General features: G+C 57.4%; 1 protein-coding gene across 1 annotated transcript in view; it reads left to right on the plus strand.

Moving 5' to 3' along the window:
- PTPRN2 (protein tyrosine phosphatase receptor type N2) overlaps positions 1 to 16501 on the plus strand; it is a 717039-nt gene that overhangs the window by 456686 nt on the left and 243852 nt on the right. Inside the window, exon 12 of the mRNA XM_036863887.1 lies at positions 162 to 226. Coding sequence (XP_036719782.1) covers positions 162 to 226 — 65 coding nt within the window. The remainder of the gene's footprint in view (positions 1 to 161; positions 227 to 16501) is intronic.

Here is a 16501-nt window from a genome sequence, read left to right on the forward strand (position 1 = left end):
AGCCCCCTGCCCCGGTTTCTGCCCCAGGCTTGTCCACAGCACCCGTTCAAATGGCGCTCTGGCCGTGACTATGGAAGTGTCTGCAGAGGGAGACGCTCAGGGTGTCTGGAGAACGCTTGCCTCTCAAAGCTGACCGCTTACTTCTTAATTTCCCCTAACAGCTGACAACAAGGACCAACTGGAAAGAATGTCTGGACTGAGAGTTCTTCAGACCGGAGTCGGCTCGGTGAGTAGCTGCGGGCCGTGTGGTCCGGGTGGCCTGGCGGGCTCGGGCCGGGGGCAGAGGTCGGTCGGCGCCAGGCAGGGGGCTGTGCGAGGGGGGCCCCGGCGTCTGGGCCGGGTGAGTCCTCCCGTCCCGTCGGCGGAAGTGCTGATGTGCCGTGCCAGGCTCGTCTGACGCTGTTTGGTTGCCTTTGAAATCGTGATTCGGCGTCTCCCCAAGAAAAAGCAGTCCTGGCTAAGAAAACATTGGATCCTTTGGAAATGTGTACTTCCTCCTTCAGACGATTCTCAGTTGCTGAGTCTGTGTAGCAAGAGAAGTTGCTCTTTCCTCTGGGTCTGGTGGGCACACTTTTGTCTTCCTTGTTAAAGATGTGCATGGGGTGGGGTGTGAGAGGGGGATGACTGCTGATAAATTTAATGACACTCAGAGGCGTCGTGTCCCAGCGTCGCTGTGCTGGGCTCAGCAGCAGGTACTTGACCAAACTCTCCATCAGCAATTAGAGCCGATGGCACTCAGCCCCAGGCCCTGGCGGACGCCTGAGCCCTGATCGCGGGCAGTTAATGAATTGTACGCACGACGGCGGACGCGACTCCTCTCGGGGGTGGTTCTCTGCGCTCGCGCGTCTGAAATCCCAGATTTCACGGCACCCGCCGTGACAGTAATTAACTATTAAGGGCGCTTATTTGCGATGCTCCTCGCCAGGGCGGAGATGCCGCCACGGAGCCACTCGAAGGCCAGCCGCCGTCTTTGGGGGAGGCTCCGCTCGGCCGTCATGAGTCCCGGCTCTTGAAATAAGAACTTGCTTAGTGGCTGGTCCTCCGCAGACGGAGCCCCCAGCTCTGCAGGCAGCGGGCGGGCGCCTTGCCGGGGGCGCCTCGCAGGGGGCGCAGGCCTTGAAGTCACCGTGTTCCCAGCACGCGGTGGGCACGGCGCGGACAGGAATCTGGGTGACCGCAGACCCATCAGAGCGCGGGGCTGGGTTGATGAGGCTTTCACAGCTGCGGAAATCCTGGTCTTTTCTCCGGAAACTCGCAGTAACTTTGGCGGCCGGGGAGGGGGAGGGGGACGCCGGGAGTCTGTGGGTCCCTAAGACCATCTGTACCCCCATGGGGTGCAGTGACTCCTGGCGGGAAGGGCCAGAGGGCTCAGAGGATCCAGGCCCGCGTCGGAAGGCTCTGACCCGCGGCCCCTGCCCTCCCCCTCGTCCCTCGGCCTCAGCTGGTGTCCCTCCTGCAGGAGCAGCCCCAGTGCCCAGCGGCTGGGGGCAAATCCAGACTGACTCGGGTTAGGGCCTTTGGTGCTCCGGGGTCAGAGGAAGCTCAGGCGCTGGGCCTAACCCCTCCCTGTGCGTGTTCCGTGGAAGCGGGCTGGGCCGCCCCGGAGCAGGGGGCAGGCAGGGCCAGGGGTGGGAGGTGCAGAGCCGGGGGCTGGGAGGTGCCTGGAGCCGCCCGGTCCTCCGCCCGCCCCGTGGTTGCGGTTCCTGGGCAGCGGGGAGGGTGGAGGCGGTGTGTTAGGACTTGGCAGACTCGTGTGAGGTCACAGGCACAGATCCCAGAGGGGGATGCTCGCCGCCCACCCCCTCCTCGCGCCCAGCAGGCAGCGCCCAGCGCACGCACACACGGCCGCCCCATCTGTGACCTGCCGCCTGCATCCCTGCGCCGAGCCCCACACCCCTCCCTCCGGGGACGGTGCCCCCCACGGCCTCCTTCCTGTCCTCTGTCCTGCGTCACCACTGCTGCGTCTCCCTGGCCCCATCCGGTCAGCACACAGATATGCTCCAGTGTTTTCCGATTCACTAAAGTGAGAGCTCCCGGGACTGGTCTCACCACGTCAGCGCTCTCACCTCCCACTGGCTCCCTGTCTCCTTCATCACAAAACTACCGCCACGTGTGTCTGTATCCCTCGTGCGGACACGTCGGCACCTGTTTGCTCCTGACACCCGGCCAGGCCTGGTCCCCACTGCCCGCTGGACGGTCCACCGTCTGCGGCCCCAGGACCTCAGTTGTCGGCCCGTCTGCACTGTCCTGAGCGTTGCCGACTGACCTCCTTCCGAAGCCCGGCAGCTCTGAGCGCCTCTCTCTGAGGGATCTGCGTCTCCCCGAGGCCACGGCCTTTACATTGTTTGTATGATGATGACCCCAGAGTCTACCTGCAGCCGGGCCCATTCGCTGTGTTCCAGGCACGCACAGCCGCCGGCCCCTGCCTTTCTGACCTTGGAGACCCGTGACGCGTTCCCCGAGCCTGGGCAAAGCAGGGCTCTTAATGTCCTGCCACCACCTGGCTCTGCCCCCGGCTCCTGGGCTCAGAAGTGGAAGCTGGTGACGTGCTGTCCAGGAACTGGGAGCCTGAGTTGCTCTCGGCTTGTCTGTGAAGATGACAACCTAACCTCAGAGGGACATCCTCTGCCTGTTCCAGGTGCCCGTCTCACATGGGGGCAGGAGGTCCCGCCTAGACTGGGGGCGGGAGGCGGTGGGGGGGGCACAGGGCAGAGCAGAACCCCCGCTGCACCACTCCTGCATTTTCATCGAGTCTGATCTGCTTCCTCTCTGGTCCCCAAGTGGCCAGGAGCCTGACCTTACCCTCCCTGGGGGCAGAAAATGGCCACATCCCAGACCATTTATTGATACTTCATTCACCGATTGAAATGTGGCAGTGAGAGGCTTGCCCACCCTAGTTCTCCCTGAGCCGCCTTTGTCTTCTTAGGGCCCCAGGGGTTTCCTTGGTCCACGCAGACCAGCTCTCCAGTCTCCTGTCCTCTTCCACGTGGCAGTTTTCCATTTCAAAAGGCAGTTTTGCTGTCACCTTTGAAGTTGTCTGAGGTCATTCTGATGGGTTCTCAAGCCCAGAACCCACATTCCATGCAGCTTTGCCTGACCAGTCTCCAGTTCGGATGGAGGGAAGGAGCGTTTGTATATTTGGAGTGAGTTTTGGATCGTGAAAACGGGAGCAGAGATATTTTAAAAATGCTAACAATATTTCTTTTTCTAATTTTTATTGCCCCGTGCAGTATTGAGCCTGATTTTGATGCTTCTGATTTTCTTTGAAACGTATTTGATATGAATGTCTCTGCTAATTCCTGACTCTGGAAAGTAAAGCAGAGTTTGATTCCTCGAAATCTAACAGCATTTACTGAATGTCTCCCTGGTGCTTGTGATTCAACATGTGATGACAGATAGTGGAATTAAAACCTTTTAAGCCAAATGGAAATATCTCAAAACAAAATTTAAAGGAAATGAACACACTACAGTAGACACACACGTTCCTGATAGATTGGTGGTATTTTGACGTATTTCAAAATCTAATTTCTGATATCTGGAAAGTATTCACATTTTTCCAGATGAAAAAAGTCATGTTTCTTCCAAAGGGAAATTATGATATTACCAAGAAAAACTCAAATATTTGGAAGAAAAATAGATGATTGTCCCCAGGCGAGCATTTCCATGAGTATGGCTTCCAAGGTGCATCTGAAATAAGTCATGACTTCCTAAGTTCTTGATAGTGTGATAAACGCAGTATGATTAACGATTAACCTGCCCACGTTTCAGCAGGAGTCTCTGTGCAGCCGTGGGAGGCTCGGGGCTTCAACAGGGAAGCCCAGAGCAGCGCGTTCCCGGTGCAGACACCCCGCTCAGCCCCAGACGGGCTGCCTCCCAGACAAAGTCAGGCGGGAGGGGACAGGCCTCCACGCGGGTTCTGGAAGAGAGAGGAGGAGGTTTTCCTGGACCCGTTGAGGGTCCTCGGCTGCAAAAGGTAAACGGATGAAGACAGACAACAGGAGCTAAGCAGCACCTTTATTTAATCTGAGTTTCACGGGACACGTAAGGGAGTGAAGCCCGCGGACGTGGGTAGACCGGGCGCCTTCTGCTGGGTTGGTGGGGAGGGCCAGGGGGCGTGGGGACCCGAGGTGGGTCTGCAGCAAACCGGGCACAGGGCGGGCACAGCTCCCACGAGGGTCTCGGGCCTGCTTCGGGGAGACGGGGGTGGACAAGGTTAGAGACACCTTCGGCCAAGGTGTCGTGTTTGGGGCAGTGTGTCCTGCACCCACCACTCATGCCGTGGGATGTCAGACCTGGCTTCAGGTACTTCAAAGAGCCCTGGGCTTCCAGAGCTCTGCTCTACGGGGGCAGGAGGCCGTGGAGCCCCAGCAAACCGCCGTCCATACTCTGGTTTAACCCACTGAGCTTCCCTTGCCTCGGTCACTGTTTGGGGTCCTGGGTAGGATTTTGTCCAGAGAAAGGATTTTTGTGGCCAAGACTATGTCACTCCCCAGAGTCCCTTGAGAGTCTACGAATCCGTGGTCGTGCTCCTCCCCCCACAAATCAGTGTGACTTTGTGGTGCGATGTGTGTGTTGGTGGGTGTGTGTGCCTGACAGCCGTCCCATGAGACCGAGCAGGTGGGACGGGGGTCCGTGATGCATGTCTGAGAAAATGGCTCGTTTCCTCTGCAAACCCCACTTGGTCATCGCCTGTCTGCTGGAAGGGCTGCTGCTGCTTTAATGCGCGTTATCAAAACCTGAGCCCGGTGGTCTAGGGATTTCTGAGAGCAACTGGGTATCACACGTCAGCGGGCAGAGAAATGCAGGCGGGGGTGGCCCGAGTCACGGGGACCCTCGGGGGAGCGAGCGTCCAGCCGAGTCCCCGGAGACCCGACCACAGGTCTGGTTGGACTCGGGGGATGACTTGACGTCGAGGGCCCTTTGCCAAGGTGTGAAGAAGGCACAGAGTAACCCCACCCCCAGCGAAGACGGTGGGACGGAGCTCCCCGTGGTCATCAGGCTGAGGGGAAGCTGTCACCCCCCACGTGTCGCTTTTCACGCGTGGATGGAGCCGGCACCTGCCTTTCGCACGCTTGGCAAACACCAGCAGGTGTGCAGTCGGGACTCACAGGCGATGGGGCCCTCGGCTTGCGGGAGTGCATTGTGGCCGTGTCAGCGGGTGACTGGCTCTCGGGCCGGGGGGCGGATAAGTCTGCGGTGAGGCAGGAATCCCCGTGGCAGCTGGGGGCCGGGGGGGCGGACGCGTCAGAGGACCCTCCATTGAGGAGCCTGCGGGTACCCTGTAACGTCCCAGCATCCAGTCCGAAGCCTCATCCTTGGAAGTGGTTACAGAGGTGGCTTACGGGTAATAGTCTTGGTCCTTTAATAAAGATCAAAAGTGCTAACACTTAAACTCGACTCTTAGAAAGCAGCGTGACAGTGGGAATCTATTGCTTTAAAAAAACTTTCCCTTCAGATCAGTAATCGTACTCCCAGAATTTTATCTTAAGAGTATCATTCACCAGCTAAGAAAAGGAAAAAACAAAGCTTTGGAAAAACCAAAACTGACCTAAGTATAAAACACAGGAAGGTAACTAATTATAGTAATCAAATAAACGGATTCAGTGATTTCACTAAAAATCGTTGTGACACCTCTGAACTTAAGGGCAGCTGTGAAAACTGTCTGTGCCCACAGATCTGGGCTGGCGGACCGCGTGCAAATGTGAGGTCAGCTCTAGAACGGGGTTGGTGGGATTATAAGCGAGTTCTCTCCTTTTCCAAAATTTTTGTTAGTACCATTTTTTAACTTTTTATTTTGAAATCATGATAGATTCACTGGAAGTTGCAAAGACGGTATAGAGGTGTCCGTGTACACTTCACCAAGTCTCCCCTGTGGTTACATCCACATAATTCTAGGACGGGAGTCAAACTGGGAGATGGATATCGGTTCAATGTGTGTGTATAGTTCTTTGTCGTTTTATCTTCAATACCATTTTTTAGTTTTAATAAAGAAAAAACATGCAACCAAAGTAACTGAGCACATACTCGCTTTTAAATAAGTGAGGACGCAAGAGGAAACACCACCCGTGTGTGAGCTTGGTGTGGTTCCCAGGTGGCTGTAGAGAATTTTTCAATCAACTTGAGTCATCACATATTTATGAATACGGTGCTGTGTGTATATACACAAGCAGGATACAATAAGTAATTTAAAATATCCTGGGTTCAGATCAAGGCCCATATTTGGAAATTCAGGAGAAAGAGCCCTGGTGTGTGTGGACAGCAGAGGGGCAGGAGAGGCCTGGAGGGATCCCACCTGACACCCCGGGCAGGTGCAGAGCTGTGACAGGTGGAGGATGGGTCTTGTCAGATAGAGACAGAGCCACGGACTCAAGAGTGCGTGAAGGAGAAGTTGGTAGCGTTTGCAGTTAAGTATAACGAATAAGACGGAGACGGTGTCGGAGCTGACAGGGTCTCTTGGGTAAAGACTCCGAGTTGAGTTTGACATGATGCCGGGTTTACCCAAGTGCGCGCTGGAACCTTAAAGACTCCGGGACTCCTGGGCGGGGCTGCCATCCACCCCCCGCCCCGGCGGCTCCCGCACCCCTGCCAGCCTCAGGCTGGCTGCGCCCAGAGGGCAGAAGGTGGACACCAGCGGTCACCCGGGGCGAGGGGTGTCCTCAGCCACCAAGGGCCCTGCCCTGTGCCCGTCCACGTGGGCTCTGGCTCCTCAGCGTTGTAATTGTGTGCCCATCCCCTTATTTTATTCGAACCTGTGTTTCTAGACAGGGAACGCTGATAGTTTTTCTTCTCAATGCAAAATGTGCATCAGTCCTAAGAGAAGCTTGTTTACTTGTCAGTATTCCTAATTTATGTTTGAAAAGGGAAATCTGCATGAAATTGCATTAAAATATTTGCAGCGGCCTGTCCAAAGCTGCCCGAGGATACCCCACACGGGGCTGAGATGTCGTGATAGAGGTCAAAGTTCAGGGGCAGCCGTACAGCCCCCTCCGTGGTGACACATCCCCACCTCTGCTGGCGGGGCCCCCCCGGAGCTCAGCACCCTCCGCCCAACGCAGCCGTAGCCACCGCTCTTCATACCCTTCTCTTATTTCTCAAAAGTGAAGAAAATCGCACGAAAATATGTTCGATATAATTAACTGCACTTGACATATTGACAAATATGAGTTTATTATGAAACGGCGTCCTTTTCTTCTGAAATGCTATATAAAGCAGCCTGTCACGTGGGCCCACGGGTGTCTTTTCCATACTTTTCGTGATTTAAAGCGGGCGAGGTGCCGTGTGATGAGGCAGTTGCTATGGTGACAGATTCGATTTTTATTCACTATCAAGGTAAATAGTCACGGAAAATGAAATAAGTATCGTCTGCCTGTGGCAGCGGCAGCTCAGGTGTCCCCCCACCCCCCTTTCTGACATTTCAGCCACATTTTTCTAGAAAGTGCGTGATATGTGTCTCCTTGCCAGGCGTGGCCGTGGTCTGGCTGGGACTGGACGGTGGTCCCCCTAAGACACGGAGGGGCCGTCCGTCTCAGTAACGTGTGAGCGGCTTCTGCCACGCAGCCGGGTAGCGTGGAATCAGAAGTTAATTTCCATGTAAAAAGCTGAGCTCTGGAGACGCTCGTAAGAGCCCTCGGAATGTAATATTCCAGAAACCCCTTTTCAATCCTCAACCCATAAGACTTGGAATTGCTCGAAAGAGGGTGAAGAAAATTAGAGGCAGGCACACGGGGCAAAGCCCTCCCCACTGCCCAGCTTCCTACGGAGCAGCGGAGGTGCCAGCGCGCCGGGCTCGGTCGAGCCGTCCTGGGCGCCCCACGCGCATCCCCTCCAGGGTCCCGCCAGGCGGACACACTTCACGGATGGGGAACCAGGCACAGAGGAGTTAAGGTCGGAAACGCCCCTCCAGGTGGTCACCTCCAGGTGGTCCCTGAATGGAGCCCGAGGCTCGCCGGCCTTGAAATCGGAGAGTCTTGAGTTCCGCCTTTTAGTGAAAGGATCCCAGAGGCTCCTGTCACTTGGAGGTGCGTCCACTGGAGGGTCAGCCTCGGAGTGGGCTTCCGGTCTCCTGCCCACAGATGCCTGTCCTCCTGGAAGCCCCACACCAGCCGCCAACGCGTCCTCGAACTCTGGCCCGAGACTCCCGTAGGGGAGGGTGAATCGGGGGTGCGTCACTTTGCAGGAGCTGCAGGAACCCGGGGCTCAGGCCCACCCTAATGACCTCACTGTAACTTGGGCCCCTCTGTAAAGGTCGCATCCAGCAGTCCTGGTAGTCAGGACTCCACTTTATCCATCCTGAGGGGGGACGCGGCTCAGCCCATAGCAGGCCGGCGGTGCCAGCCCTCCCGCCCCACTGAGGATGGTGCTTTCAGGACCTTCTTCCCCCCCCCCCCACCCCAGGGATCCCGGAGTCGGGGGATGGGGGAGCTGCTCCGGGCGGACTGCTGAGAAGGTGCGTGTCACCCAGGGCTCCCCCGTCCCCTCCCTCCTGCCCGGCTCCTCCGTGGCGTTCCCCAGAGCGCGCTGAGTCCTGTGAGTTCAGGTCTGTCTCTCAGCCTGTGAGCTCCGGAGTGAACCCCATGTGTGTCTCTGTCGCCCGGTGCCTCCCGACACGTGGCAGGAACTCAGTAACCCCTGGCTGGGACAGTGAATCGTGAGCCCTGGGCTGCAGGTGGACACCCCACCCTGGCACACGCCGATTCATCGTGCCGGCTTCTTCCTGGGTCACTCGACTGCTCTCCTGGTGCTTCGAAACCTCCGTGAAAGCTGCGTTGCTCCGGAAAAGGTTTCCTCCTGACCCGGGCCCGCTTTCTCTGTCAACCCCGAGACAACAGAGGCCCCTCTTCTATGTTGGCGCCGAGGCAGCCGTGGCCCTTCTTTCTGTGACAGTGAGCATGCCGGGCCACATCGCCATGACAACTGATATGAATCCCTAATTGCTGATTTGAATACTTCCCCTCTGCTTTATCCATGGGTTAAAGAAACAAGGCTGTTTTCACCCATGTGAAATAACTAGTAATCAAAGTAACACAAAATATAATCAAGTGCCAAATTTAAAATAATCTCACTTCGAAACAGATAAGCAGCCAGTGCCATGGTGGCGAGCACGGCAGAGGGGAGTGTGGTGTATCACGATGGTCCACACGTCTCCTGCAGTGAGAACGGGGCCCCCACACGGGCGTCTCCTTGAAACTGGGCCTCACTCCTCAGTGTGCCTGGCACCGGCAAGGCCACTGGTGTTTCACCAGCAAATGCCTCAACCCGCATCCAAGCAGAGTGGTTACAGGTGGGAAGGGCGGCTGGGGCTGGAACGGCGGCCCCAGGCCGGGGCTCGGTCCTGGGCAGCAACCGGGGAGGTCAGAGGTCCCATGGGCCCAGCGGAACCACCCCTGCCTTTACCTGGACTCCGGGGTGCACTGCCCTCTCTGTGGCTCCACTCCAGGCCCTGAAATCGGTCCACGAAACCCCACCCTCACTGGGGCCACGAGGTCCTGTGATGTCTCTGCATCCCTCCCAAATGGGACCCTATTAATAAGCCTCGGTGCCCGTGTTACCCCATGTCACCGCAGGGGTAGCATCTGCAGGGCCGGCCCCGTGACCTGCCCTTGTCCTGCGGGGCCGCCCACAACCAGCGGGTGGCCCTCAGCCCTGGGGTCCTGCTGCCCAGCAGTCTCTCGCCCAGACCAGGCCACCGCTGACCTGGGTGTCAGGGTCCCAGGGCTTCTGTAACAAAGCGCCACAAACTGGGGGCTTAAAACAACAGAAATGCGTTCTCTCGCAGTTCTGAGGCCAGATGTCCAGAATCCAGGTGTCGCAGGGCCAGGCGCCTTCGGGGGCTCCAGGCGAGGGTCCTTCCTGCCTCTTCCTGCTCCTGGGGCTGCCGCGTCTTCAGCTGCATCCCTCCAGCCTCTGCCCCATCCTCTCACGGCCTCCTGTGCATCTCCTCTTTTGAGGACACGGGTCATGTTGGATTAGGGCCACCCTGCCCCCACTGTGACCTCATCTTAACTAGATCGCATCTACAAAGACCCTATTGCCAAGTAAGGCTCCTTCCCAGGACTGCGGGTTAGGAGGTGCACACCCCCTTCTGGGAGACACCGTGTGACCCTCAACACCGGAAAATCACAGGGGTCATCCAAGCACCAGGAGCGATTATCAGCTGACCTACAGCTGAATCTCTCCTTTCGGGGTGACGGTGCCTTGCTCACCTGACTCGTACACAGAGTTCGCCTTTCTAGCCACGTGGGTTTCCCGGTTAACAGTCAAGTTTGATGGGATAGACCTCAGGCTACTCTGGGTCCCCTCCTCCCCAGGCCCCCCTGCACATACACACACACACAAACACGCACGCTCCCCAGACCCCCCCCCAACGCGTCTGCCATGCGTGAACTATGATGGGCCGCTTGGGGCTGAGGAAGGAGACAGCTAATGTCCACGTCCAGGGCTGGGGCTGTGACTGATCTCGCCTGTCCTGTTAAACTGCATTGGGTGAGAAAGACATGGAAACGGTTCACTTACAGGCCTTTTTGATAATGGCATATTTTCAAGAAAACATGAAAAGTAAATAATTTGTTACTTTTATAAAATTAGCTAATTCTCATTGTATTGTCATATTGTTGTCTTTTTCTCAAGATTCTTGGAAGTTGAAATCCCTTAGTTACACCCCTGAGGCACATTGACACCTGCTGTACTCCATGAATAGGATGTATTTTTAAACTAGGTGGTAGGTTAACTGCACAGATAAAATTTTCACCTGCAGAGTTCATGAGACAAGTGCAAAACCTAATTTCCCAACTTCCGTATACACTACGCCTGCTCGAGCCTGGCGGGGCCCACGGTCACCTCGGGGAGCGCCCTCGGGGGCGGCGGGGGCCCTGGGTCTGGTCTCGGGGTCACAGGTGCATCCTTGGTGCCTCCACACGCTCCTCCTTCCTGACCCCCCGGCACCTCCACTCGGGCCCCCGCCGCCGGGCAGGTGTCAGCTCGGCACCTGGAGACAAGGCGGGCGGTCCTGCCCCACACAGGGCCCCTCCGGATGCCGAACCTGGACCAGAGCCCGGGGGCTGTCCTTCCGGCCCCTGGACGGCCCTTCCCGTCTGCTGGATGTGCCTTTCAGTCACTCATAGGGGACCCTCAGGACAGCGGGCACAGGGAGAGCCCCTCCCTGGGGTGGTGGCCCCAAGCTGCTCGGGGAGGGGCAGGGGCACCAACTCTCCATCGGTCTGTCCGCACAGACTTCACCTTTGTTCCTGTGGAGCGAACGCTCAGAGGCAAGTTAGGCTTCTGTGTGTGCAAACCCTGAAGCACACTCTGTTTTTTGAGTGAGAGCATGAAGCAAAAAGCAGTGTTTTAAGAGGTAACGTTCTTCCCTTGACAAGCACTGGGACTTAATGCTGCACTAAAAACATCTAATTCTTTCCCGTTCCTGGGGGAACACCGCCTGCGATCACGGCGAGGCGTGGCCAGGTCTGGGTGTCCCCACGCCACCTGCGCTGGTTTCCTGGGACGGCCTCAGGGAGTCCCGCAGTCGGGCCGAAACGGACACCCACTGTCCTGGAGGCTGGGATCTGACACCCAGCCGTCGGCCAGTCAGACCCTCCTGGGCCTCTCTCCTTGGGCGCACGTGCCATCTTCTCCCCGTGTCCTCACGTGGTCGTCCCTCTGTGCGTGTCTGTGTCCTGACCTCCTCTTTGTATCAGGACACCGGTCACAGTGGATCAGGGCCCACCCATGACCTCACCTTACGTTGTTTCCTTCAAGGCTCATCTCCAAATGCGGTCAGATCCTGAGGTCCTGGGGTTAAGGCTTCAGCGTATGAACTGGGGGGATGTGGCTCAGTCCCTAACACTGACCCTAACCCTAGGGTTAGTTACAAAGGGTCACCCTTGGACAACTCAGCTTCTAAGAAATGTATGTGTCCTGTGCTCTACGCCATGCCAGGCAATAACTGAAAAAGTGAAGAATTCTACATGCCAGTCAGGGACGTAAACATAAATAAATAAAATGTAGTGTGTATGGTTAGAAGCGTAATGGGATAGTCTTGTCCAAAGCCCCATCAAATCCATGGTTTGACCTGGGACGCCAGTCACAGCACTGAAGTAGCAGCTACCACGGGTGTAGATAAACGACTGTCCCCATTGCCGGTGGGCGTTCAGGTGAGAGGGCTGGCCGTGCTCGCCGCTGACCAGGCCCCCAGGGCGGTGTTGCAGGGCAGGTGTGTCTCGGGATGTGAGGACCAGGGCATGATGCAGACGCTCCCCTCCGCGGGGGTGAGAGGGCAGTGAAAAATTCTTGACGTTGAGACAATATCAGTTGTGTTGCCATTTTATTTATTTGGCAAAGGGCGTCTGTTTCTTTGGCACGTTTTCGTTTGGGTGTACAGCAGGCAGACTAAAGAATTTGTTGTAGAATTTACCTGGGGGTGTCAGCGGTGCTTTGTGATATTGCCCTTTGGCAGCAGCATAGAAGGGCCTGCTTGCTAAACTGCTAATTTACAGATCTTCTCTAAGTGAATGCAAACAAACTCTGGGCCTCAAAGCCCTGCTAATATACAATGTTCAATTTTTAATTTCCAGTCCATCGTAGATTATGGGAATGAAAAACAATATTTAATCCCTCGTTAACACATGAATAAGCGGAAGCTGTCATTTTCGACCAGACAATAACGGGATTATCTCAAGAACTGTCAGTTTATGTGAAAACATTATGTTGCCCAAATTTTCATAAAAATTAGCAGTGGATAATATTCAAGATCAGAGCAATGGAAAGAGGGAAGTCTGCATTCATGGTAATAAATATTCATATTTGTCTGCTCAGGAGATGAAAATCTAATCAAGGGGCTATTGATGCGCTGGCTTTTTTTTTTTTTTTTTTTAACCAAAACGTTTCATCTAAATTGGGTTTGATATGGAAATTCGTCTCACTGGAGGCCTCCAGGCCGTGAGCACGCGGGGCTCACGGGGCAGGGTGTCCGCTGGGTCAGGTATGGCCCTGGCACAGGCCGCCGGAGTCCACCTCCACCTGAGCGATGGCCGTTACCAACAGCTTCCGCCACCCAGCGTCCTCCGCATTTAATGTGTGGAGTGTTTAGGACTCTCCCTCCCTTTTTTAAGGAAAAAACAACATAATTTCATGCCGGTTAACTCCTAGCTACTGCAGGGTTAAAAACCGTCTGTGTCTCTGCTTTTGTTGACAATTACCATAAATCAGAAGACGCTCTGCATGAAGCTTAATGAAATATGTATGATTTTAAAAAGAAAAGATGGTGACTGCAGGACGCTGCTTTGTGTGTGTGTTCCTGCGATTTCCTCGAAGGCTGTGCTTTTCCCGACCCGTCAGCAGGCGTCTGCCTGAGAGGACCTGCCGCCCGTCCAGTGCCACCTGGTCTTCCGTGCACGTGGCAGGCGAGCGGTGAGCGGTGTCCTCCAGTGCTGGGCCAGCGGTCGAAACCCTGTGTCAGTCAGGGCTCCCGAGAGAAGCAGCTGGCCATTGATTCTGAGGCTGAAGTCCTCTGTCTCCAGGGTGGAGGCCCAGGGCAGCTGGTGGTGTCGGTTCCGGTCCAGACCCAACGGCCGGGGCCCGGGGGAGCCAAGGTGCACGTCCCAACCCACCTCTGAAGCCAAGACCCCGAGCACCGTGTCCAAGGACGGGAGAAAGTGCATCTCCCCCCAGGCAGATAGCAAAGCCACTTTCCTCCGCCTTCCTGCTCTGTTCAGACCCTCGGCAGACGGGGTGATGCCCCCGCGGTGGTGGGTGACCTACTGATTCACGTGCTAGTCTCTTCCAGAAACCCGGGCACGGACACACCCAGCCGCCTGGGAGTCCCTCAGCCCGACCATGGTGACGCGTGGAATTAACCGGCACACCTCCTAAAATTTCTCGTCTTCCCTGCGGCTGCCCTGAGACACTGAGACAGCATGCTGCTTCCCCAGGAAGGGCAGGGGCAGTTCCAGGGCTTGGGGTTGGGCAGGAGTTTGTGTCTCACAACTGTGCTTCTTCCAGGTTGGGTTTCCGCTGCTGCGTGACCTTGGGGGCCGTCCCCGTTGAGTTAGGAGTGACAGAGTCCTGTGACCTCCAGGCTTGTCTTTCCCTGGAGGTGAAGACTTAGCATCACCTGTTCCTGGTGGGCCGAGCAGAGCTGCACAGCCCAGACGCCCGGCCCAGGAGAGGAGCAGGACGGGCGCGGGGTGAAATCTCCGTTGACTGTGGTCCTCGAAGGGGAACTTGGTGTAACTGGGATTATTTGTGGTGCTGCTAATATGAATTCTGTTCTTTCAAGGAAGGGGATAATTTGCCACAGGAAAAAAAAAGAAAATAGTATTGGATTTAGACGCACTTCTGGTGGTGCTGCCACCCCAGCACCACTGCCGCTAATTCCGTCTCCTTGGGGCGGGGGAGAGTTTGCGGGATGGTGGCCCAGAGGAAGCGCTGCTTCTCAGAGTTGGCCCCGGAAACGCAGCGGGAGAGGACGCAGCATAGTTAGCAGGTGGTCCCCGCAGCAGGAGGGACCAAAGAGGAATTTCTGATGAAGTCCCTGGGCACTCATTCGCTGGGTGTGTTTCGTCCAGACGTTACCATGGAGGAAGGAGACCCGGGATGGCAGGGTGAGTGTAGGAGGGAAGTGGGCGAGCGAGCGGAAATCAGGATCCCAACCCTGAGCTTGTGGGAAGGAGCCATAGCGGGTGTCTCCCCAGACGAGGACCAGCTTCCGTTGTCCACAGACGTGGCCGAGGCCCCTCCTCCGGGGGGAGCAGGCCTGGCCTCTCCTGACCTCCCCTCCCCGTGGGGCGGCCGCGGCTGCCCCACTGGGGTCACACAGCCCTGTATCCAGAGTCAAAGGGGCCCTAGGGTGAGGGGGGGGCTCCATCTCCCGCGAGCTGGCGGGACTCTACCAGGATCTGAGGAGGGGGCCAGAGGGGCAGGCGGGACGTGTCCAAGCTCTGTCTTCGGGGAAACCCGGCTTTCCAGAGCTAAGGCTCCCGGGACTGCGCTCAAGTCTGTGGGTGGAAGGAGTTACGGGGACTTACCCTCTCGCGCTGGCGCTGGCACCACCGCCGCAGAAAGGTGACGTGCGACCTTCGGCAAGGTCGTCAGAAATCGCTAGCTTGTATTTTCCCCTCTTCTGCTGTAGATACTTGAAGCCAAGGGGAGGAGGGGCTCCCCCAGTGCCTGTGGAAGACCTGCCTGCTGTCCGGTGTCCTCGGGCTTGAGGAACTAAGGGCTCCAGGAGAGCATGTGGGACCCACCAGCAGCCTGCACAGGAAACCCACAGCGGGGCAGCCGGGGGCCGCAGGGCACAGGCGCTGCCCTTCTACGAGGGGCTGCTGCACGTGACCCCTGGTCTTCCGTTTATCTGTGTGCGTGTGTGCGCGTGTGTGAGCACGTGTGCGCATGCGAGAGCGCGCTGCCTGCACGCGGACCCGGCCGCTCTGGAAGCCCGCGGGGCCGCCCTCCCCCCCTCCTCCTGGTCCCCCTGCCCCCAGCCCATCTGCTGGGGGCTCAGAAGTTTGCTGATCGAGGGGCAGTTAGGTGGGCCTGCAGCTTCTCTGAAGTGAAAGTCTCAGTTAGGGAAAAATGGGAATTGCTTGAGGGAAAAGTGGTTGTGAACATATCAGAAGCAAGAAGGACACTGTGCGCTGGGGTGGGGACACGTGAGCCGCGTCAGAGCTGGAGGCCGTGGGGTGGGAGCTACGGGCTGGGGGGATGGCGGAAGCAGGTGGGTCTGAGGAGAGAAGGAGGTGCGTGTGCCTCATGGACTCGGTGGCTGTCAGAACGGGGCTGGAAAGCAGCGGGACCTTAGATTCCAGGCGAGGGGCTGGTGGGTCGGCCGCAACGGGGGTGGTGAGTGCTGGGTGGGCGGCGGCCTGTGCAGTTGGGCCTGGGGGTGGAGGGAGGAAAAGGAAGCCCGGGGACGCCGGGGGGTCGGGGAGGGCTGGAGCCGCGGGGCTGGGGGGAGAGAGTGCAGGGTGGCCCGCCCCCCGACCCGACGGCTGCTCAGACGCGCACGTGGTGGGTTGGCGGCTGGGTGGCCCCTTAGTTCCCCCCGCCACCCCTCTCCTCAGGCCCCAGACCTGGACACAGGCTTCTGAGGACCCTGGGATTCTGTGGAAGTCTGGACTTCGGGGCAGGTGGGCGGCTGGGTCAGGAGGAGGGGAGAGACCGTGGTGTGAATCAGGGAAGAAGTTAACCTTTGGAGCCGAGGGCAGAGGCCGGGGGGAGGGACGCGTCTTACCCTGTGTCCCACCCAGGACGCATCCCAGAGGCTCCAGACAGTCGGGACTCGACAGCCCGGTCCCCGTGTGTGTGCGCACACGTGCGTGCGTGTGCTCCAGCATGTGTTTAAGGGAACTTTAACCCTCTGACATTCCAGCTTACGTGGAAAATATTCCCCAGTGAAGTCACGGAGGAGCTCGAGGACTTAGTGACGGGAGAGGAGGTGGGTGAGTCGTGCGGTGAAGCGGGGCTGCTCCCTGAGGCCCGGGTGCGGACGGGGCAGTGGCCCCTGCAG

This window comes from Balaenoptera musculus, chromosome 9 (genome assembly GCF_009873245.2).
Source record: "Balaenoptera musculus isolate JJ_BM4_2016_0621 chromosome 9, mBalMus1.pri.v3, whole genome shotgun sequence".
In the NCBI taxonomy this organism is placed as follows: domain Eukaryota; kingdom Metazoa; phylum Chordata; class Mammalia; order Artiodactyla; family Balaenopteridae; genus Balaenoptera; species Balaenoptera musculus.